Source organism: Cercospora beticola, chromosome 1 (assembly GCF_033473495.1).
Source record: "Cercospora beticola chromosome 1, complete sequence".
NCBI classification, from domain to species: Eukaryota; Fungi; Ascomycota; class Dothideomycetes; order Mycosphaerellales; family Mycosphaerellaceae; genus Cercospora; species Cercospora beticola.
The window spans coordinates 1,690,605-1,713,988 of record NC_088935.1 but is presented as its reverse complement, the minus strand read 5'-3'; the positions used below and the strand labels follow the sequence as shown (position 1 = coordinate 1,713,988).

Below are 23,384 nucleotides of genomic sequence, written 5' to 3'. Positions count from 1 at the left end.
TAAAGCCTATAATACTACTACTTAGTTTAAGTATAAGAAAGGAGGAGATATAGAGCTAAATATTCCTAAGCTTAATTAAGTAAGTAGTATACCTATTAGAAATCTAGTTAGTAGACCTCTAAAGAAGCTAATAGTAGTTATACTTTCTATAGCTACTATATCTATAGCTATAGTAACTAAACCTATAGGTTCTAGCTAAATACTCTTTATATAGTTACTACCTCTACTAAAGAATAAGAAGGAGTACTAGAGGATAGAGAATCTAGAAGAAGAAAACTCTAGAGAACTATAACTCTAGTAGAAGAAAAGTAGAACTACTAAACTACTTAAGCTAAGCTAGGAAGTTAATAAATAAGCTAGTTCTAGTACTAGTAGAAGACTATATTCTAAAGTAAAAGAATCAAATATTATATAGTAGGACCTATAAGGAAATAGAGATTAGAAGAAGAACTAAAACTAAACTTATAGCTAAAAGAGAAGGAGATCTATCTTTAATAAAGAGCTAGGCCTAGAGCTAAAAGCTTATAGTATAGTAATAAGATAAGTACTTTAGAAGAAATAGAGAGAATATAGATAGAAGAAGAAGCCTAGTACTAAGTATTATAAGGTATTTCTTAGCTAAGTCTAAAGCTAAGAATAGAAGTAGATTTAGGAAGCTCTATTAGAAGTTTAGAAGTCTATATTTATAGTAATTACTTCTTAAGTCTCTATATAGAGATAAGAGGTATCTATTCTAAAGTTCTATAAGAAAGTAATTTAGGATTCTAAATAGAAATATATATAGAAGAATATAGTCTAAAAGGAACTAACTATATTAAGAAGTAATAATATCTAGATAGAGATAGTTCTATCTAAAGGAGTAAACCTTATTATATCTAAGTAAGTATTTAATATAAAGAGATTAATTAGTAGAGCTATTAAGAAGTTTAAAGTAAAACTAGTTATAAGAAGTTTCTTTTAGAAGTTTAGAGTTAATTTCTAAGAGACCTTTATACTAATAGTTAGGTATAATACTTTAAGAGTATTTATAGCTATAGTTTATAAGTAGGATCTAGAACTCTACTAAGTAGATATAAATAATATATTTACTAAGAGTAAACTTTAAGAAGAAATCTTTATAATTCTACTACTAGGAGTTAAGATTCTATCTAATATAGTCCTATAAATCCTAAGAAGCTTATATAAACTAAAGTAAGTAGTAAGAGACTAGAATAAACTCTATATCTTAAAGTTAAAATAGATTAGGTTTATATAATTAGAAGTAGACCTATACTTTCTTATTTACTAGGAAAGGAATATTCTAATTCTAACTTATATAGATAATATTCTAATTATAGTACTAAAGCTAGAAGATATACTTTAGTTTAAGAAATAGCTAGATAAAGTATTTAAGATTAAAGATCTTAGAGAACTAGAGAAAATCCTTAGAATAAAGTTAATAAGAGATAAATAAGCTAGAACTTTAAAGCTTAATTAAGAATACTTTATCTTAGAAGAATCTTATAAAGCTAGGAATAACTAAAGAGATAGCTAACCTAACTCTCTTACTAATAGATAGTTATAATAGCCTAAAACTAATAGGCTTATATAATAAGAGAGAAAATAAGATAGAGTACTAAAGCTAAACTAGTATCTAGATATAGCCTATAGTTATAATAAGACTAGATATTACTTTCTCTCTTAGAAGATTAAGCTTATATATCTTAGACTCGACTAAGAGGTATATATAAGCTCTAAAGAAACTAGTAAGATACTTAAAGTTATTCTAAGACTTAGAACTAATATTTAGAAGAAATAGAGGAAGCCTAATAGAATATTTAGACTCTAACTATATAATAGATAAAGTAGATAGAGTCTTAATTCTTAGGAGTATCTTCTTTCTTTATAGAGCTCTAGTTTCTTAAATAAGTAGGAAGTAAAAGTCTATTATAATATTAATAATAGAAGCTAAGTATATAGCTATAAGTATATATATAAAGTAATCTTAGTTCCTAGTAGTACTCTTAAGAGAGATAGACTATATAGAGTTAATAGGAGAATACTTATTCTAACTAACTATAAAAGTATATTCTAATATAGTAAAAGAACTAAAGCTAGTATAAATTATAGAAGATAATTAGATAGCTTTAACTCTTATTAAGAATATATATATCTATAAGAGATCTAAATATATTAATATTATATATAACTATATTAGATATCTCTAGTAGTAGAGGAAGGTTATAGTAGAATATATTCTAATAAAAGAAATAGTTACTAATAGCCTAACTAAACTAAAGAATAGGCTATAGTTTTAGGAGTTTATAAGATAACTCTAGCTTATATAGAGAAAAGTAAAAGGATCTCTACTCTAACTATAGATTAAACTCTAGACTTTAGAATTAGAGATAGATTTAAATATAGAAATATAGGTAGAAGACTATCTAGCCTAAGTAGGAGTATTAGAAAGTATAGTCTAGTTAGATATTCTAAGAGATACTTTAGAGATTAGGATTAGGTAATATAGGTTATATAATACTAGGTTATATAACCTAGCTAATACCTATCTTAGAAGTAAGATATAACCTATAACTAACTAATATAATTAACTCGGTTAGTTCCTACTTATTATCTCTACTTCTACTACGTTATATCTATCCGACGAGTACCTACGAGAATATAATTTAATAATTAATAGTATAGAAGGTATTCTAGGTATTAGTTATAGTATTAGTATTACTAGTTAAGGTATCTTAGAAGCTTATTAGATATAAAGAAATTACTAGACTATCGAAGAGTAGAATTATATTAGTATAGCGCTATAGAACTATTATATTTATAGTAGAATAAGAAGAGCTTTTTATACTATATTATATACTAGAACTATTATAGTTTATAGTTCTAGAGATATATAATTATAGGTATTCTACGAACTCTACTAGCTCTATATTATTATTAATAATCGGCTTATTACTAGCCGCTCTAAATACTCGTTTAGCGTACTATAGAGGTATCTAGTTATAAGCTATAAGAGGCTTATTAAGCTTAGCTAGAACTAGAAGTTAATTAGACGCTATATAATTAGTAATTAAGCTATATAGTTATATATAAGTAAAGTAGTAAAAACATTTACTATTAGAGTTAATTATACTACTATTAACTAGTAGCTTAAAGCTATATAGCTATATTACCTAGTAGTACTAGTCTAGTATATCTTTAAGTAGATAGACGTTAAGGTCTATATATATTAAATTAGTAAGTAGTTAATACTATAATAGTAAGTCGTTATACTAAATTCCTTTAATTCTTCCTTAATACTATCTAATATACTCTTAGATAGTAGTAGCTCTTAGTAGCTAGTATTATAAAGCTAAGAGTAGTAAAATAGCTTATATAGAATATTTAGAATAGAATATAGCCTATTTATTTATTTATAGATAGTATAGTAGTTCTAAATACTAATAAACTTATAAACCTTATACTATATAATTAGTATATATATATCGCTAGAAACGCGATCTTATTAGCTAAGGATCTATTATTAAAGTAGCTAAGATCGTTTAATTTATAGAAGTATATATACTAGTTATTTAGTATAGGTATCTATTAATTCTACTATACTTTAATATACTAATTTATCTTACTAGTACTATATTTAAATATCTTATTAAAAGTTAGGTATACTACTAGTATATCGTCCGGATTCTATAACTATTCGTAGTAGACTTTATAAACTATATAATAGATATTAGTAGCTAGAATTATCTCTATACTACGATCCGATTTAACTATCTATAGTACTATTCGAGTAGTACGTAAAGTATAGACGTATTAAGCGAGAACTAAGATAGCTATATAGCTAGTAATTCCGATATAAATCTATATAATATAGTATAAATAGATATTAATTATAGTATAGATCTAGATATTTTAATACTCGAATTTATAGTATATATCTATTAAGATTATATATAATAGTCTAAAAAAACATAAACAGCAAAGACGACGCAACCGCTAGCGATAGCTAGCAAACTAAAAAGATAGACGGGAGGGCTTCTAGTAATAGCGGCGGAGGAATAGGCAGTTAACTAAGGCCTCCGCCGGCGACGCTAAAGGTTACTCCGAAGGGCGCAACGCGCCCTATAAACCTAGTAACTACTATACTAATATACTAAATATAAATAGATCTAATAGATAGACTTAATAGAGCTAGATAGGTCCTCGAGACCGAAACCTTCTTACTTAAGGACTCTATCCTCTCCGCCTTCCGCGACGCGTACGAAGTCGCGTCTCTACTCCTCCTCCGATCTACTTAGAGCGACCGAATCGACTAGCTTACTAAAGAGGTAAGCAAACTCGCCGCTATAATACGCGTAGCGGCCCTAAAGACTACCCTCCCCGCGACTACCGAAAGAGAATAGGATACGCACTATATACCTACGGTTAGTTACGTAACGACAATCCGAGTACTAGAAGGAAAGGAACGCGAAGCTCTAAAGGAGAGGTCCTATACGGATATTCTTAAGAGTATTAAAACTGCGGGCGGCAACGTAGTCGGGGTCTAGAAAACCCGCGACAGGATAAGAGTGTTCGCTACTAACGAAGCCGGCCTAAAGGAACTAGAAAGAGACGAAAAGTAGATAATAGTTTGTTTTAGAAAGTCGGCAAGAATAGAGAAAGGCAGCTTCTAGCTACTAGTATATAACGTACCGATAACTAGTATATAAATAAACGCGAACGATACGATCGTATAGTTTGTCTAAAGTAATAGGACACTATACTCTAGCTTAGTTATCGAGCGAGTATTCTTCCTAAAAGGTCTAGCCTATAGAGTAGGTAGGAAGACGACGAGCGTAGTTATCGAAGTAAATAATATCGAAACGGCTAGGGAAATCTGCCTATAAAGTATTACCTACGAGGAGTACTTCTAGATAGTCGAACTATACTTCTCGAAGTATAGACCTACGTAATATAGGAAATATATATAATAGAGCTATATCGAGAAGTACTATAAGATAGAAGTAGAGTATAGGAAGTATATAGAGAAACACGAGATAAGTATATATATAGCTAGTAGCAATAAGTATACTAACTACGGAGGGAAATATACGGTATAGTAGTTAGAATACCGAGTAAAATAGATATAGAAGGAGAAGGCATAGAGAGCCTATACTACGCTATATAACCTCCTCGACCGAATAACGATAAAGACAAGCCTAATAATAGAGAATATAGCCCTACTACTACCCCTACTACTACTACCGGTACCTATATACGATACGGGAGATAAGCGCCTAAGGGCAGAGTCTCCGACAGATATAATACTAGCTAGGCAAGAGCTAGAAAGGCTAAGGAATATAGATATTATACGGATAGTAAGGGACTATAGCTAGAGTAAAATTACGAGCTTTATAGGAGGCGACGACTATACTTTCGACGTACGTATCCCTCTCTCTAGCGCGCCCGAAGCCTTACGATACGTAGTATCGACTAGGAACCTAATAGACGATAATATAGCAGACGATAATAAATAATATACCTACCCTAACTATCCTATAGTATAATATAAACTATAGTAGAAACAAGGTAATAATCCTCTTCCTATAGGTACTCGACCTAAAGAGATACTATATAGTTGCTATTTAAGAACCTTAGATTAATCTATCTACGAAACTAATATCCTAAATACCGGAGTACTATTATATTATCTCTAGATCGGGAACCGCGAGAACGTATACGTATATCTCTAAAGAAATCGACCTCTAGATATAGAAAGCTATAATAGTAGAAGACGATATCGTTATAGTTATAGTCGAAATATACTACGAAAGTATAGTAGTCCTTAACTACTATAATCTACCGTAACTAATAGAGAGCTACGAAGAGAGGACGCTCCCGACTATTAGTAGACTCCTTAAGGACAAATAGTAGTTTATAATAGTCGGAGACTTTAACCTATACTACCCGGACTAGTTAGAAGGCAACTCTCGACTATATCGGATAGCGTTAAAGCTAAGAGCTATTATAGAAACTAACGACGCATAACTAGCTATACCTAAGAGACTTATTACCTAGGAATCTCCGAGAAGCCGATAGATACTAGACCTCTTATAAGTTAGTAGAGATATATTCCTTAGCCTCGCCTAGTATAAAGTAGAAGAGGAACTAGATTGCGGCTCCGACTACCGGCCTATAGCTACCGAACTCCTCCTATCTTATAAGTATACCTAATATAAGCTGCGCCTATAATAGAAGAAGGCCGACTAGGAAGGAGTTAGAGAAGGCATAAGAGCGACTACGGACGAAGTTACTACTCGACGCCTAGACTCTACGACGGATATTAACCGGATAGCTATCGACCTAACTATCGCAATTACGCTCGCAATCCGGGCAAAAGTACTAGTCGTAAAACCCTTACTATATACTACTATATAGTAGACTACGGAATGCAGCTACCTTACGAAATAGACCTACTAGGTAAAGCGGGTATAGCGATAGAGCGGAGACGTTCTCGACTACGTCCTATACCGAAAAGCCGAGAATATAAAAAAAAGACAAATTCGACGCGATATAATATAAGTATAGCGAGAGACCGTCCGAGAAATTATAGCCGATAATAGCAAAGTATAGAAACTAGCGAAATAGGCGAGATAACCGAAATAGGCCGCTCTCCTCTAATTCCCTCCTATTCGATCCTAAAGCGGCTATCTATAAAATAGCGATAAGGGCAAAGCGAGAGCCCTAGTAGTATACTTCTTCCTACTACTAGTTAACGTAGACCTAAGCGATATCTAGCTAGTTTAAACCCTAATAATTCTAATCGACTAAGAGATTATAATAGAAGACGTACTTAAGGCAATAAAGCGACTCCCGAAAAACAAGGCACCCGGCTCGGATATAATTCCGAACGAGCTCCTTAAAGCGTATACTAGTACGCTCGCCCTAGCTCTATCTAATATCTTCTCTATATATACGAGACTAGGCTTCTACCCCGAAATATAGAAAGACTTAACTATAGTAGTCCTACGAAAGCCCTAAAAACCGGACTATATAGAGGCTAAGTTATACCGACCGATCGCCCTACTTAATATAATAGTAAAGCTCCTTAAAGCTATTATCGCTCGATATATATTAGCTATCGTAGAAGAAAGAGACCTACTTCTAGTAATATAGATAGGAGCCTAACTAAACCGCTCTACTCTATCTATACTAGAGTTAATAACTAAATAGATCTATATAGTATAGAGCTACTCGAAGCCGAAGGTAGTATTAATACTCTACCTAGATATCTCCGGCGCCTTCGATAAAGTCTCCTACGACTGCCTTATCTATATCCTACGCTAGAAAGACTTCCTACTATAGCTAATAAGCTTCGTTAAGTTATTCCTTATAGACCGTACGATAAGCCTCCGACTCGGTAACGCTATAAGTAGCAAATAAGCGATAATAATAGGAATCCTATAGGGGTCTACTCTATCGCTAATCCTATTCCTATTTTTTGCGTCTAAACTCCTCCTATAACTAGAGAGTAGAGATACGACGAGAATAGAGTTCGTCGACGATATAGGAATACTAGTAGTCGGTACTACGACCGAAGGAAACTATAAAAAGCTAGAACGGGCCTATAAGAAGTATTATATCTAGGCCGAGCGATATAGAGCTAAGTTTGCTCCTAATAAATACTAGCTAATCTACTTTATAAGGAAGAGAAAATAGAACAAAATAGCAAAGGTTACGATCGTAGAGTTTAACGGCGAACTAGTAGAATTACTACGCTTCCTAGGAGTCTAGGTAGACTCGAAGCTTAACTAGAAGGCGAATATAGAGGCTACTATATAAAAGGCAAGGGCGACTACTAAAGCACTATAGGGACTCTCGTAGTCTATATAGGGAGCCGACCTACTCTATATAAGACAAATATATAATATAATTATACGAACTATACTTATATATAGCGGACTAGTATAGGCGATATAATAGCGAGCGAACGTATAACTCTTCGAAGTCGCCTAGAACGTTAACCTACGCCGAATAGCCGGAGCCTACTATACTATACCGGTAGACGCGCTACGCTACGAAATAGGTACCCTACTAATTAAAGACTACCTATACGAAAAGACGTCCTAATATATCTAGAAGATAGAAAACCTAATAGTAACAAAATATATACGGCGTTAGTACTATAAGATTAGAAACTCGTACTGCCGATAATATATAGAAGATCCCCTCTAAATAGGCAATATCTAACTCGGCCGCGATATATAGAGTAAAGCGTAGCCTAACGAAGCCTAGAGTAGATATAATACTCGATACCTCCGGTAGGAGGAAAGCTAGAGAACCGTAGTAGCCTAACGACGGGAGATAGACCTATAGGCGCCCTCTATATAGTATATATAGACGAGAGGAGATAATAACCGATACCGGAAACATAAAGGGCTCTCCTGCCCCGAGAGTACGGCCGTAATACTACTCCGAATAGAGTATATCGGGCTTAATATATACCTATATACGAGGAATATCCTAGAGTTCGATAGCTCGGTATACGAGTACGGAGTAAGACGATAAACGAGGAAACATATCCTACTCTAGTACCCGAATACGGTATAGAGTAGGAACGAGTTTATCCGATTAATAGAGAGTATAAATATATAGACTATACTATTAACTACGAGGAGGATAAAACTAGTAGTATAACGCCTAATAGTACTTAAGTGCCTCTAATAGTTTATATAGGCAGAGGTAGAGCCGACGACGGAGTAGAGACGAGAGAGAGAGATAGGAAAAGAAGAGAGACGGGAAAAGGAGAGAGATAGGAAAAGGAGAGAGAGAAGAGTCTAGATCTAAGGAGAAATAGGTACTCGAGGATCGCTAATCTGCGATCTTATATAACGATAACCCGATACCTAAGGGCGCTATAACGGGCGCGATATATAAAGCGAACGGAAGATAGGTTTTTATATCGCGAGACTTTTCGCCCTCTAGATAAAGATATATAAATAGCTCTACGTAGACCTAGATAGGAGCCGGTTTAGGAATAAAAGACTTTATCTATCTATATAATAGTCTAGGTATAATAATAGCTCTATAGTATTTACGAATACGTTTAGTATACTTATAAAAGCTCTCCGAGTTAAGATTATATATAGTAGTATATATATAGTTACTAGAATCGTTAGTAGTATACTTAGTACTATAGTAGTAGTATAGAGGTTATAAACTATCCGATAATATTATACTTTATCTTTATATATATATATAGATTCTGCCTACTAAACGACTCTACTATAGACCTCTATAGTTCTACTAATAATAATCTAATAATTCTTTCTTTTTTTTCTTTTTATTTAGTATTATATTTATATTTCTATAAACCTATCTCTTTATATATTATACTATAGTAATAGGTACCGATTACGAATCCTTCTAGTTTAAGAATCTCTACTACCTTAGTATTAGTAGTATATATAAAGTTATATAGCTAGATAATATATAGTTATAGCTTCTATTTATTATTAAAATACTAATTAGACTTTTAAGTAGTATAAAGAACGTTCTAGCTTAATATAGTACGGCTAAGAGTGCGTATTAACATCGTAATACTCTTAGTAGCGAGCTTAGAAATAATTATAACTCGAGATATACCTACCTCTATATATTCCTTAATAAAGTTATACTATTAACTATAATTAATAGTATAGCGAGGCATACTATAAGTGTATTACGAGTGCTATAGGGCGTAATAGAGGTGGTAGAGTGCTATAAGAGGTGTTTGTTTTAATCGAAATTCGTAGTGGCAACCACTAAGGTTTCGGCCCCCGTCGCGCAACCCCACGTCGCGCGTCGACGTAATTCGACCACGCTCCATCTCACGAACAACATTCCCTCATGCCTCGTCCGCTGCCTCCGTGGCTCGAACTCATCCCAGCAGCGGAAGGCAACACTGACAGCGCGTCAACAACCACCGAACCTTCACAGACCGAGAACCTTCTTCCGTGGGACACAATGTCCTCCTCCAGCACTCCCATCTCGCCAGAGATGTTTGCCATCGCAATCAAAGACTTACCAGTCGACACTCTCTACGCCAAAGCTGCCGAGCTCCTGAACAGCATGCAACACCTCCGCGACTCCAACGCTCAAATGGCCGAGTTTGCAGATTCTGGTGACGAAGTGTGCAAGGAAGCTATCAGCGAGAACGACGTCGTTATTTCAAGAATGCAGGAGCGGATAGAGCTGTGCAAAGCTGAGGTCGAGGGCAGAGGGATGCGCTGGACGGGCCATGTACAGGCGGCAGAGGAGAAAGAGAATGGCGAAGCAGTGAATGGCACGTTGACAAACGGCCATGCAGAGCAGGATGAGAGTGCTGTGCCAGAGACCAGAGTTCCAAGCGGGCGATTGACGGATGAAGAGTTGAGAAGGCAATTGGAAGCTCAGATGGGCGATGATGGCGAGGACGGAGTGCACCTCTGATCGCCCATTTCCCAGCTCACAAGCCTGAGTCAGGACAAGATGCTGTTTGATCGCAGCAAAGCATGAGAATATTCAGAAGCAAACGTGGGCACGTATCCGTCAGCGTGGTCAAGGCTAGCGGACTACTCACCTCCCCAGAGAGAGCCTCCATCGCGCGAGCAGGGAATCGGGATGGAGCATGCACGCAACCTGACAGCGTTCTACCAAACAGCGAAACTATAACACGGATACCCATGTTCCAACACAGACGTTCGACATCGACGACTCCATAGCAGAATAAGGAAGAGGCTTTGGAGTGGCTGATCCATGGTGAATACACCAAAGGGGAGTCCGAGACACTTGGACAGGTGAATGAGAACATGGCCTGCACTTCGGACTCGCGTTTCGACTATATATTGGACCTTGTGCATCACTTCTATACTTTCGCCCGACTCCACTAACAGTCTCAAGTCGAATGGAGTCAGCACTTCCAATGGCTTCCCCGGCTACAGGACACTCGAGATTTGCGTCGGCAGTCTTCCTTATCACGGAACTGTTCGAGCAAATCTTGAGCCAGGTAGATGCGAAAACCCTACTGCTTGCTCAGCGCGTCGACAAGCACTGGCACGGGATGATTTCCACATCTACACCACTTCAGCAGAAGATGTTCTTTCGACCTGCGACTCGCGAACAACTGCCTACCATTTATGCTGTGGAGCGTCGACTAACCACCATACCCACAAACGCTTCTGGCCTCGGCCTACGACGAAAGTCGTACCTCAACATCCACAAGCTCGCCGATCCCGAGGACAGGGAACAACCAGACCACAAAATCATCGTTTACAACGCGCTCCTATTCGATCGCCAGATCTGGCGACAGCCGGTCCTGCAACCCAAGATTCGCCTTGCCAGAGTCTCCGCCATCAGACCATCCTGGGAGAGAATGCTCCTTACTCAACCTCCGCAGCCAAAACTCGTCTTGGCTTTCGAGAACAGCGATCCCTCAGTCCCTCGAACACGCCACGAGGCCACGCTAGCTGGAGATGTTCTGGTAACCAATGTGCTTATTGCCGCCGAGCGAGATCTCCTACAGGCGTATGGCACAAAGCATTTCGAGGGCTTGCACGAATATGCGACACCAGATCGCAAGGTAGACATGTACCTTGTGGGGAGCGATGTGCCTATTGCTGAGTCGGACGGGCTTGGGCTCAGTGAATTGGAGGCATAGAGGGCGGGCTGCTGAATACCACTGAAGCTGTACCTGATGAAATCGAGACATGGATGCTTGGCCATGGACGACTAGGCGATAAGCACCATCTGCTGGGGCTCACAATCGTGTTGGCACTCAGAGCGTGATTTACCTCTGACGTTGCCGCAGATTGGCATTGTAAGGTCACACGCTGCGATTTGTTCAGAGACGTCATTTCCAGAGACACTGGTAGCAGTGTAATGAATTCAAATATAGTCATCGGCAACAGACCACTGAATTCACCAAACAGGCCCTCTGCCGCGTACTTGGGACCCTGAGGTGCTGCACAAATAGTACGATACCATTCACCCATCCATAATCTTTACAAGAGGCCGGTCGATTGCTCGGCATTGGTGAATGGACCTGAGTGGGGCAGGTGAACAGAGACTGACCTGTGCCTCCACTATGTGTTGGCCCATTGGCACTATATTTCTTACTCTGTCACACCAACACACGAGACTTGGAGCCGACCTCGAGTACCGCATTCGAGCCTTCAACATCATTTCCATAACAAGATACGGCAAGGCAGGTCGGTCAATACACTATGGACCCTTTGCACATAAGGCACTAATTCTCTGCGAAGACGCACACTTCATTCGAGATGGACGCAACACGCCCGACTGCCTCGAAAGTTGCTGAAGATTCGCACAGCTCAGAGGTCTTCTACGTTACCGAACTGTTCGAGCAGATCATGATCCACGTTGACATGAGAACTCTTCTCCTCGCCCAGCGCGTTGATAAGCACTGGAGCACGATAATTTCAACGTCCAAGCCACTTCAACAGAAGTTGTTCTTCCTTCCAGCAACTCGAGCGCAACTCATTGCTCTCAATACAATCGAGCTAGGCCCCATCATCTGGCATCCCGAAGACGACAAATGGTGGCGAGCGACTCAGCCAGAGAATCGCTATAACATCTGCAAGTTCTCGAGCAAGTGCTTCATGACCGGAACGACACACTCTTCGAAACCCTTCCAACTCGCCATCTACAACCCGATCCTCTTCAACATGCCGAAATCAAATAATCCGGTCCTTCAGCACAAGATACGCAGCGAACCAACCTCGACTGTTCGACCCTCTTGGGAGAAAATGCTCATTTTGCAGCCTCCTCAGCCGAAGAAGCTGATGTACTTCGTGGACACTAGATATTCCTCGTGCCAGTACCACGCTGGCGCCCGGAATTTTCTAGCTGAGGGCGACGCCGCATTGCTCGAAGTCCTCAGTCTGGCAGAACAGTGCCTGCAGGAGAAGTACAAGTCAACCCATCCAGAATGCGTCTGCGAGATTGGAGGGCCAGGTCGAAATGCTACTATGCGCCTTTGCGCCGTCGCTGCGTCTCCTGAAGATGTCGAGGAGTTCAAAGTTGGCGAGCTGGACACTTGATTGCATGGTGACAAATGCTTTCGTGGAGCCACCGCATTGTCTGGAGGTGGTTGCTGAGGCATGAGCGAGGGACTGGACAAGATACAGACACACAGCAGCTGACATGGCCTAAGGTCTGCCTCAGAAGCTGACCATTACGGCCACTCAACGTATATTTGCGAGAGCGGTGCGGCTTATGCAAAAATACGCATACAAAACATGAAACCCAGAAGAGTATGTACACACAACCTCAGGATCAGTCCCACAAGTCTGCATAAGAGCGGAGTTGATGATCATGAGCTATCAGTGAATGGATCTGAGCGGGCCGTTCCACAAGATGGGGTAGGTGAATGGGAACAATAACTCGGCTCCCGATGACTTGAGTCTTGACTATAAATTCATTTCAGCTCTCACCACAAGGAACCTTCAGTGCAGCACTTGATCATCCTCGTCCGCCTTGTGTCGCTTTATAAGCTCAGAACTCATTCGAGATGGACGCAGCCACTGCTGCTGCTGTTAATACGACAGCCGAAGAACACACGAACCATGGACCGGTGGTCTTCCACATTACGGAGCTCTTTGAGAAGATCATGTGCAACCTGGACATGAAGACGCTCCTCCTCGCACAGCGCGTCGACAGGCACTGGCGCACCGTCATCTGCGCTTCGAAACCTCTTCAGCAGAAGTTGTTCTTCCAGCCGGCCACTCTCAAGCAAATGCTCTCCCTAAACGCAGTGGAAACTTGCCGGAGCAAATTGATTACCAAGCGCCCAGGTCGACGAGGCAACCACCCCAGCCTCTTCCACAATATCTGCAGTCTCGGTAGTGACAAGTCTCCCGAAGTGGCCATCTACAACCCACTCCTACTCGGCTATCAAGTCGGTCGCTGGCCAAACCTCTCACCCAGCATCCGGCGCACATCAGACTCGACCACCATTCGACCTTCCTGGGAGAACATGTTTCTCGTCCAACCTCCACCGCGCGACGTACACCTGACCTTCAAAGTTGGCACTCCAACAAAATATCGCATGATGAACTACCGAAATGAAGATCTTTCGGCCCTCAGTGTGGTCAAGGCTGCTGAGCGGCGCATTCGAGAGATCAACGAAGCAGATTCTGCCGGATATCGCGTGGATCTGGAACCAGGATTCCGGGTCGAAATGTATCTTGCAGTCGGCACGCTGCGCTTCGAGCAATTGATCAGCCTTGGGCTTGCTGGATTGTGGCATTAGAGAAAGGGCTACGAACCAGAACACCCAATGCAATGCATAGGCACTGAGCCACGGCCCACTGGAATTGTCCAGTGTCTCTGAAATGACACGCTAGCGTGGGCGCACAGAGCGAGATGTGACTCTGAGACTGGCTCAGTCGACGCCGCGAGCACTACATTAAGACTCTGGAAAACTTGATGGAACCACAGGCACGAGTAGCAACACGGAATCAAATGGAAAATCGTCATATGCGCTAGCCCGAACACTCCGCTAAAACAGACATGTACACATCTACACAATGCTCAAACCCCACTAAACTCCCTTTCCCTCAGTACTGATGCCCTTTTCAAAACCGCTCTGCCGTATGTCACATTTCAAATCATACACACAATGAACCTTTCCCCATGCTCTTCCCCCTAGCGCCCTCTACCACCTCCTGGGCACATCTTTCACCTGACCCGTCCATCCAACCCTCAGACTCGTTGGGAACGGGAAATACTGATCCCAATCCTCTGTCAAATACAGATGATAATGCCAGCTCTCAGGCAAAACCTTGCTGTCCCCAGGCACAAATTCCTTCATGACCTTCTTCACGCTGTGCGGCTCACTCTTCTTACCAACGGCCACAGGCATAGGCTTGAGGTTATCGAGTCGCCCGATGACTTTGAGCATTGTCGTGAGAGCTACGCGCGTCATGGGCAGACCGAGACATTGGTGGGGTCCGTGACCGAGGATGAGATAGCTGTCCAGGTCCCGCGTGAGGTCGAGTTTGTCAGGGTTGGGGAAAGCTCGGGCATCGCGAGAGGCGGATTTGAAATTCACCATGATGACATCTCCCTTTTTGATGTTGTGCGTGACTTTGCCTTTGTCGGAGCCTGGGAAGTTCTCGAGACCAGTGTCATCAACGATGGTGGTATCCTTGGTTGCGTATCGGAAAGCGCCAGTCTCACCATAGAGGCGAGCACCTTCCATCAGATAGTGCATGAGGGTATCGTCGGCTTCGGGAGTGTCGAGCTTGGCGAGCCGGTTGATTTCTGCCAAATGCGACTGGCCTTCGGTGAAGAAGTAGTCGAGAGCTTGTCCGAAAAGTTGGCCCTGATTTGGCATCATGCCTCCGACAGTGCCCATAATGTTGCCCCAAACGAGTTCGTCGACATCCATGTCCGGGTTGGCTTTGATGAGCTGAGCGATCATGTGGACGCCGTAGTCGCCGAGTGGTCCGTCGTTGGGTTTAATGGCATCGATGAGGAGTTCAGCAATGCGGCCTGTACGCTTGATGCTCTCCACTTGGAGCTTCATGAGCGCTCCGAGTTGTTGGCAGGCCTCGCGCGCCTTGACGCGCAGAGGGAACGACTTCGGTGGATCTAGGTCGAAGAAGACGCAAATGAAGACCTGGTCGGAAGTCAGCTTCCCGCCTCTGATAGTGCAGCTTTGAAGATCAGCAACTTACCGCAGCCATGATGAGGTACATCTGCGCCTCAGTGAATATCCCTCTGGGAAAGTCTTTGGTCTTCAAAGGCAGGCTGAAGAGCTCAGATCCGAAACGCACATGAGCCATGTTGCTCACATCGCGGATGATATCAACATAATTAGTATCGCCCAGCTTGTACGATTTCTCCTTCAGCAGTTCTGTAGTCTTGTACTCGTAGAAGTCACGAACGGCCTTCAGCCACTTCTCGTTGCCCTTTGGAATCGCGCGTGATGAGCCACCTTGATATACGGCCTTCTCCATAACATTTCTGGACTGGGTATTCTTGGGCCCATCGCCAGCGAGCATGAAGTTCTTGGCTCGTGGGCCCATCAGGAATTCCATTGCTGGACCCCAAGTCACCTTGAATGTTTCTGGATCCTCAGTGACTTGCTTTGCGGATGCGGCACTGAAGAGCACGGTCGGGTGATGACTCTCCTTTGGCTTGTCAAAGTTGTAAATGTGAGCTTTGTTGAGTCCCTTCAGTATGTTGTGCATCTCGTCCGGAACAGTCAGAGGGTAGTGTACGTAGGTCGAAGCTGGATTGAAGCTGTTTGGCAGCGCACGAAGGAAGAGCTTGTAGAACACACAGCCATTGTCGATCGTAAGATCTGACGAAGCTTCTTGATATCCCCAATTGGTGAGCAGTGCAGGCGTATACGAGCTTGTGTAGAATCTGTCGCCGCGGACGAGAGCAACAGCATCGGATAACACACCGCGAGATGTCGTGTACGATGGGCAGAGACCAGAGCCAGGCATTTTGGGATCTTTCGCGTCTTCGACCACGAGACCAGGGTAGAGTTCCACCTATATCACGAGTGGTTAGCTTTTGTTCATGCAGCGATGGCACGTGAAGTTCTGCTTACCTGGTCTGGAGTATCGTAGAGATGCTTCAAGGCATTCTGTACCTCCACGTTCTCTGTGATGGACTCAAAAGTCTCATGCGGCTTCAGATCAAAATGCTTTCGCATCTCATTCAAGGTGGCACATCTCCACGTTCTGGCCTGTTGGATGCCGAGAATTTCGACTGCCTTCATGACGGTAGGGACTTGTCTTGGACCCATGGCATTGGCGCAGTCCTCAATACTACTGGTCAACAGATTGGCGATGTCATCATCGTCGTACCTTCCTGCGAAAGGACCAGCTTTGATGCGCTCCATCTTCTCCTCCTTCAGCGCTGGGAAGTCACGCTCGTTGGGCATCTTGGATTCTGTCGTCTCCTGGATTTCCTTCAGCTTGCCCAAGAACTTGTACATATGCTGTGGCTTTGCTGCATCTGCAGGTGGTACTCCTGGAAACATTTCCCGGAACAATTGCTGTGTCCACAGGTCATCTCGACGAGAGACAGAAGAGTGCCATCTGGAGCGATAGGTGTAAGCAATAGTCACTGTCTCACATGTGGTGGCTTTGGCAGGGCTGAAAGTGTGTTTACCTGTAAACAAGGTTGAAATCTGCTGCACATTGATTACCAGTGGCAACTGGTGGGCCGTCAGGGATATTAATGCGCGGATCGAGTTGCCAGTTGTCGTCGGTTCGATTCAAATTCAGGATAGTCCTAACATAGTCTGTTGTCTTTTGTCAGTAGTCGTTTTCAATGTCATGATTTCCTGGCTTACCGATGAGGATGATGTTAATGTACAGACCACAGGTAATGAGACGAGCCGTCTGGAAGAGGTCGTCGTCACGCTTGTCGAGCTTGTCCTCGCCGTAGCGGGAAATTGTAGGCTTTTTCGGGTCGACGCTGAACCTTCCGTCTTCGTTAATGGCGGCGAGCTGCTCCACAACGTAGTTATGGTATCGATTGAAGCAGATCAGTATTGCTCCGACACCAGGTGGGAAAGTCAAGAGTCGTGTCTCGGAAAAGCAGTCGGGCTTGATCTTGCCATCCTTGAACGTTCGCATACGCTTTTGCTCTTCCCAATTGGACCCATACAATGGAGCCAGGTCGAGGTACGACGATGTGCTGGATTTGTTGTAATCATCGTGATCTGTGCGGAAAATGTCGTGAATGATGATCGAAGCCAAGTAGAAGAGCATCGAGGATATTTTGTTTGGGTGCTGTTCATGCTTGCCTTCTGGGCGGGCCATGAGCGAGTCGAATAGGATAGCAGGATCTGGCAAGACGCCGCCTTGTTTGACTTTGGGCGCCACAGTACGAGCGTAGGGCATGCCGGCCTTTCCAATGTCTGGGTATAAGTAGCTGTTGTTGCTCCCATCTGGCTGACGGAAGAGAAACTCGTCGCTCAAAAGTGTCTTGGGCGGGTGTTCAAGGTCGTCCCACAAGGTTGTGACCATCGTCTCTGTGATCTTCTTTTGCAGGAAGCTGTCAGGCATTTTTGTGGCCACGGCAATCATGCTTTCCATCAGATACTCCTTGTCATTTAGGGGCTGACCGAACTTGGCAGATTTGATAATCTTGAACAAGCCCTCTAGATCGTTGACATCTTGCCTTGGAATGTCGCGAAAGATCTCGGCCACGTCTTTCCATAAGCTGTCCTTCTCTGGCTGCGGCAGGTACGAGCCATCTCCTGTGTGTGTTGGTAGAGGTGCTTTCACTGCATTCAAAAGTGTCTTCATTTGTTGTAATGATTGCCACACACTCGTGCGTGCCTTGTCAAGCGTCGACATTTCTGGCTCTGGCGTGTGGTTGACGCCATTGGTTTCTGTTTGCATATTCGTCAATCGATCGTTCTTAGGCGTAGTAGTTGAGATCGAACTTCGTCTGTCATACCTGCGTCGTGACCCATCTCGGGACTGAGATTTAGTTAGCAAGGCAATCTTTCATGTGATCGAAACATAAAAAGCAGATGGTACAAGGTAGCTCCGAAAACCAGTGCAGGTCTGTCAATGCGATCGATCTCGCTGTCAATGTCCCTCAAAGGCGGCAATGGCTTCCATAGGAGCTGTTCCTTCCTCCTGGTCCGTCGTCCACTTTTCCGTGCCTTTACTGAATTCGTTCCTGGGTCTGGATGCATTGCTTGGCTCTGCGAGCTCTGATGCTGCGTAGCATTGGTAGTTTCGCGTTCGGTCGTTCCAAGAAGCTGCATCTGCTTGTACTGATAGCCGCGCGATTTGAAAGGCTGCCGCATGATCTGCGGATCCCGTTCCAAGGTGCTCAGACCATCGTTCATCTTTAGGTGTTGTAGGTACACGAGACCGGATGCTTATCAACGACTCTGCGTGTTTCGACACGAGCATCATTCCGTACTTGCTTCCATGGCCAAGCATAGCTCCTGCTTCTGTCTTTCGTCCGGTGGCCGGCAGGAGCGTCCAGAAGAGAAATAAGAGAAGACGGGCAACTCACCTATTTGTGATGACGTTGCTATCAAACGTCAATGGCAGGAACGATATACTGGCACGCTAAAGGGAAGGTAATGGTACAATGCGATGACACAAGAGCAACAACCAGTGAGCAGGAAGAGCAGACCGAGCGAGCCAGCGACTCGGGCAGGCGACAGTTTTGTAGAAGGAGCATCTCGACCTGCATATGCTATTTTGACTTTTTGAGCTCTAGCTGAGGCTGAGGCGGTCTTACCGACGCTCCGTCCGCACCCTGGTGCATCCTCCTAAAGGGTCGATGGAAGGGAGAGGGCGCAGAAGCCGTGTGCACTCGCGTTGGTAAAACGTGCGCGTTGTTTGGTCGAGGCCAGGCACTAGCACCTTAGAGCATGCAAGCCACCTCGTGGCCCTGAAGCTGTGGACTCATGGCGTCGCGAGAGCTTCAGCCTTCTCGCTCTCACCGATGGGCGAGCGGTGGGGTCAATGTCGGCGGCGTGGAACGAACATCCGCAGCACGAGCGGTGATTTGCGCGCTGTGCGACTTCAGCTGATCCTTCGTCAACAATGACGATGAAGATGCTTCCACAGGCGTTCGCAGCTTCGCCAAGGCTGGCTGAAGGAGCCGGTGAGAGAGGACAAGTGGGAGTGTGTGAAGGATACGACGGCTTCTCTGCCTACGCCAGCTCCACCTGCTAGCTCCCTGCAGACGTGCACATGTGCGAACTGCATCAGGCGTCGTTACGTTGCCTCGCACGCGGTCTGGACCAGCTCGGCCGAGAAGCAACGGCGCGAGCTCGACGCAGTATACCGGACAGGACAAGCAGTGGCATGCTTGAAGCGAGGCAAGAGGGGCAAGTGAACGCGATGGAAGCAGAGGCATTGATCTGTAGGGGAACACGTGAAGAGCAATGCAAAGTATGGCCATATTGATGTGTCGAGACTCTCATATTGATTCGGGTGGCAGAGGCAGAGGACCGCGGCCCGAGACGAGGCCGGCACGCATGTGCGCGAGGCCAATGCCAGCCTCAGCTCCGTCCATCAATTCTGCAACTTCGCCCACTGACGACATCTTCACCACTTGCCCAACATGGCTTCCAAACCGGTGACGCTGCAGGTCAAGCCCAGAGGTACACTTACCACATCCATGCCGAGGCATTCATCCAACTCACCGGTCCCACAGGCAAGCGAATTCCCAAGCTGCCCAAGGAAACGAGCATCTACGTGCAGGGCAGCACGAGTGACTTGTATCACCGCATCGCGGCCGAAGCCAAGTTCGACATCAATCGTCTTCGCATCACCAAGGAAGATGGTACCTTTGTGCCCAATGAGAAGGGCAAGACCGTCGACAGCTTTGGCCTGAAAGATGGCAGTGTCGTGCAGGTCAAAGATTTGGGTAATGCCCCTCATCCTGCAGAAATAACACCAAACGATGCTGACGACCCCCTTCACAGGCCTCCAAATTGCATGGCGCACCGTCTTCATCATCGAATACCTCGGGCCCCTCCTCATACATCCCATATTCTACTTCCTCCGCCCTCAGATCTACTCCAGCGCACCATCCGAACCTTCGTCCCTTCAGACTCTCTCCGTAGCCCTCATCTCCCTCCACTTCCTCAAACGCGAAATCGAAACCTTCGTGGTGCACCGCTTCAGCAATGCCACCATGCCCGCCCTCAACATCTTCAAAAACTCCGCCCACTACTGGATCCTCGCTGGAGTCTTGATCGCCTACTTCATCTACTCTCCCACTCACCCCACAGCAGGAGAGCTAAATCCTTTGATCGACTATCCGGCTCTTGCAGGATACGTCATTGGCGAGCTAGGCAATCTCAACACGCATCTTGTGCTCCGCAATCTCCGATCTCCAGGTGGTACAGAGCGGGGTGTCCCCAAAGGTCTGGGCTTTAATTGGGTGACATGTCCGAACTACATGTTTGAGGCGCTGGCGTGGGCGAGTATGTGCGTTATCACAAGATCGTGGACGACAGTCGTATTCTCTGCTGTGGCCATCGCAACAATGGGCGCGTGGGCGAAGAAGAAGGAGAGGAGATACAGGAAAGAATTGGGAGCCAAGTACCAGAAGAAGAGGTTCGCCATGATTCCTGGGATCATCTGAAGAGATAGGGTGCTGGAGGAGATATTGAGCGGATCGTTTATATGTTCAAAAGTAAATTTAAGCTACGCTAAAGAGTGTGTGGAGTAAGTGGAGGGCGAAGATCGTGGGCAAACGGGACGAGAGTCCGGTTCCGGAAGGGTTCCAGCTGCTCGAGGAGCAACAGAATAGTAAAAACGTCAAGATCTTGAGGCGATGCCACTCGAAAGCGATGACCGAGACGCGCTCTACTCGCACGAGGAAAGATCGTAAAAGTTCCAGCAGCACAAATAATGGCTCTGAGCTTATGAGATGCTTGGAGTCATTACTCCAAGTAGTTACTGCTCTCGGTCCCATTGCAAACACTACTCGTGGTCCGTTTGGACCTTTGTGAGCTCGGAAGCCGCCCTAGAAGCAGAGATATCAAACAAGGCCGTCAACATCATTACAGTCTACACAGAACACTGCTTACCCCTGGTACATCCCCCTCACAGCGTATACCTGAACCCCTCCAAGCCCTCAATAATTTCCTCTCCCCTATCAGCCCTCTTATTCGCCTTCCAAAATCTCCAATCCAACCACGCCGTGATAATTATTGTGAGTATGCCACAGCCAATTGTCGTCCACATACCCGGTCTGTAATTCGGGGCATCCTGGGACCGGAACACGGTTGATCCGATGATACCACCAACTCCGCCGGCACCGACCATTGTCGCAGAAGAGAAAGCCCGCTTCCATTGACCGCGGATATTGTTGGCTTGGAAGCTCATCATGCAGGGAATGTTGGCTTGTGGGCCGGTGGTGGCGAGGAAGACGCCGAAGTAGCGGACGGCGGGAGTTTTGGCGAAACCGAGCAGGGGAAGGCCGATGAGACCGATGATGGCGTTCATGATAATCTGTTGGAGAAATGGTAAGTTTTCTTGTGCTGGGTATATACGCCATGCCACTTACGAGAGGGCCACGAATGTGGTACTTGTCTCCGACGACGGCACATCCAAACATCCAGATGGCGGCAAGCACGTACGGCGGTGATATAAGGCATCTGGGATTTGTTAGCACTCGTCTCTGCTGCCGCTTGAGGCACAGCCAACGACTTACTCCGACATCGCGAGATCAAATCCCATGGAATCGTGAAGGATGATGGGCAGGAAGTAAGCGATGGCCTGCGAGCAGAGTCAGTATAGGCTTCGACATGATCTGAATCAGGCAGAGAAGTGTGTAAGAGGGAGATTCACATAACCAACCGTCGCAGTCAGCATGAACTGGACCGCAAATCCCCAGACCTTGATATCAAGACCATGGCGAAGATAACTCGAAAGCTTGAATGGCGTAGTAATCGCATCATCACGGTCCTTCTCAATCCGAGCAACGATGTAAGCGGCCTCTTTCTCAGTCAAGAAGGGTCGTACAATAAATCGAGACCTCTTAGCCGCGTTCTCCGGGAAGTCACTTATAAAGAATGCACCCCCAGCCGCCACGAGAACAGTAATCAGCCCTTGGATAATGAAGATCCAACGCCAGCCCGCGATACCAGGTTTTATGCCGAATGGTAGGTGGGGGTTCTTTTTGGTCGGTCCATAGTGCTGACCGTATTTATCTCCAAGATCGCCGAGGCCATCCATTTGTAGGAGACCGTAGCCTAAAATACCAGAAAAGGCAGCAGACAAGTTGCCGATAAGGAAGAACACGGCATTGCGCTTGTGGACTTCGTAGCGTGGGTACCAGCAGGACAATAAATAGGCGCATCCAGGAAAGAAGCCAGCCTCAAAAGCTCCAAGAATGATGCGGAGGGGAATCATCTGCCACCAGTGTATCACGAAGCCGAATGTCATCATAGTGAGTCCCCAGAGCAGGGTGATGAGGGGGAGGAACAGCTTTGGCCCGACTTTGCGGAGGACGACAGTGGCTGGGGGTTGTAGCAAGACGTAGGTGATGAAGAACACCAGTACGATCGTGGAGTAGCGAAATTTGATGAGCTTGAGATCAACGCCCATGCCTCCTACCACAGCAATGCCCAAGTTGGTGCTGTGTTGTCACTCGTTAGCTCTGTGCTCGTCATGTTTCGGTAAGATATGTAAATACCGATCCATCAGCGAGACACAATACATCAAGCCCAGAGTCAAGCATAGTCGCACATCGATGCGCCACATGAGCTTCTTCTTCTCCTCTTCAGTGAAAAGATTGAGGATATCATCATTCGAATCAGGAACAGAGCGTTCAGACTGTTTCCGCTCATACTCAAAGATCTCTTCCTTCTTGTGGTCTGCCATATTGGCGATGCTTGTGAGGCTCGAAAGAGA

General features: G+C 44.3%; 7 protein-coding genes across 7 annotated transcripts; 5 read left to right on the top strand and 2 right to left on the bottom strand.

Moving 5' to 3' along the window:
- Positions 1-9,864: 9,864 nt before the first annotated feature.
- RHO25_000662 (uncharacterized protein) lies at positions 9,865-10,446 on the top strand (the record flags this gene model as incomplete). Its single annotated transcript, XM_023593271.1, has 1 exon — positions 9,865-10,446. The coding sequence occupies one exon, from the start codon at positions 9,865-9,867 to the stop codon at positions 10,444-10,446; it is 582 nt and encodes a 193-aa protein (XP_023458379.1).
- A 472-nt stretch (positions 10,447-10,918) lies between these two features.
- On the top strand, positions 10,919-11,653 carry RHO25_000661 (uncharacterized protein; the record flags this gene model as incomplete). The annotated part of the gene is made up of 1 exon (XM_023593270.2): positions 10,919-11,653. One exon carries the CDS (start codon positions 10,919-10,921, stop codon positions 11,651-11,653), a length of 735 nt encoding a protein of 244 aa, XP_023458378.2.
- Positions 11,654-12,275: 622 nt separating this feature from the next.
- Positions 12,276-13,055, top strand: RHO25_000660 (uncharacterized protein; the record flags this gene model as incomplete). Its single annotated transcript, XM_023593269.2, has 1 exon — positions 12,276-13,055. One exon carries the CDS (start codon positions 12,276-12,278, stop codon positions 13,053-13,055), a length of 780 nt encoding a protein of 259 aa, XP_023458381.1.
- Positions 13,056-13,525: 470 nt separating this feature from the next.
- RHO25_000659 (uncharacterized protein) lies at positions 13,526-14,266 on the top strand (the record flags this gene model as incomplete). Its single annotated transcript, XM_023593268.2, has 1 exon — positions 13,526-14,266. One exon carries the CDS (start codon positions 13,526-13,528, stop codon positions 14,264-14,266), a length of 741 nt encoding a protein of 246 aa, XP_023458380.1.
- Positions 14,267-14,671: 405 nt separating this feature from the next.
- RHO25_000658 (uncharacterized protein) lies at positions 14,672-19,200 on the bottom strand (the record flags this gene model as incomplete). The annotated part of the gene is made up of 8 exons (XM_065602042.1): positions 14,672-15,637; positions 15,696-16,520; positions 16,580-17,072; positions 17,146-17,278; positions 17,330-18,376; positions 18,445-18,467; positions 19,018-19,073; positions 19,141-19,200. 8 exons carry the CDS (start codon positions 19,198-19,200, stop codon positions 14,672-14,674), a joined length of 3,603 nt encoding a protein of 1,200 aa, XP_065458114.1.
- Positions 19,201-20,079: 879 nt separating this feature from the next.
- On the top strand, positions 20,080-21,108 carry RHO25_000657 (uncharacterized protein; the record flags this gene model as incomplete). The annotated part of the gene is made up of 3 exons (XM_023593266.2): positions 20,080-20,119; positions 20,173-20,385; positions 20,444-21,108. The coding sequence occupies 3 exons, from the start codon at positions 20,080-20,082 to the stop codon at positions 21,106-21,108; spliced, it is 918 nt and encodes a 305-aa protein (XP_023459480.1).
- A 464-nt stretch (positions 21,109-21,572) lies between these two features.
- On the bottom strand, positions 21,573-23,354 carry RHO25_000656 (uncharacterized protein; the record flags this gene model as incomplete). The annotated part of the gene is made up of 5 exons (XM_023593265.1): positions 21,573-21,980; positions 22,036-22,126; positions 22,183-22,247; positions 22,320-23,109; positions 23,167-23,354. The coding sequence occupies 5 exons, from the start codon at positions 23,352-23,354 to the stop codon at positions 21,573-21,575; spliced, it is 1,542 nt and encodes a 513-aa protein (XP_023459487.1).
- Positions 23,355-23,384: the final 30 nt, after the last annotated feature.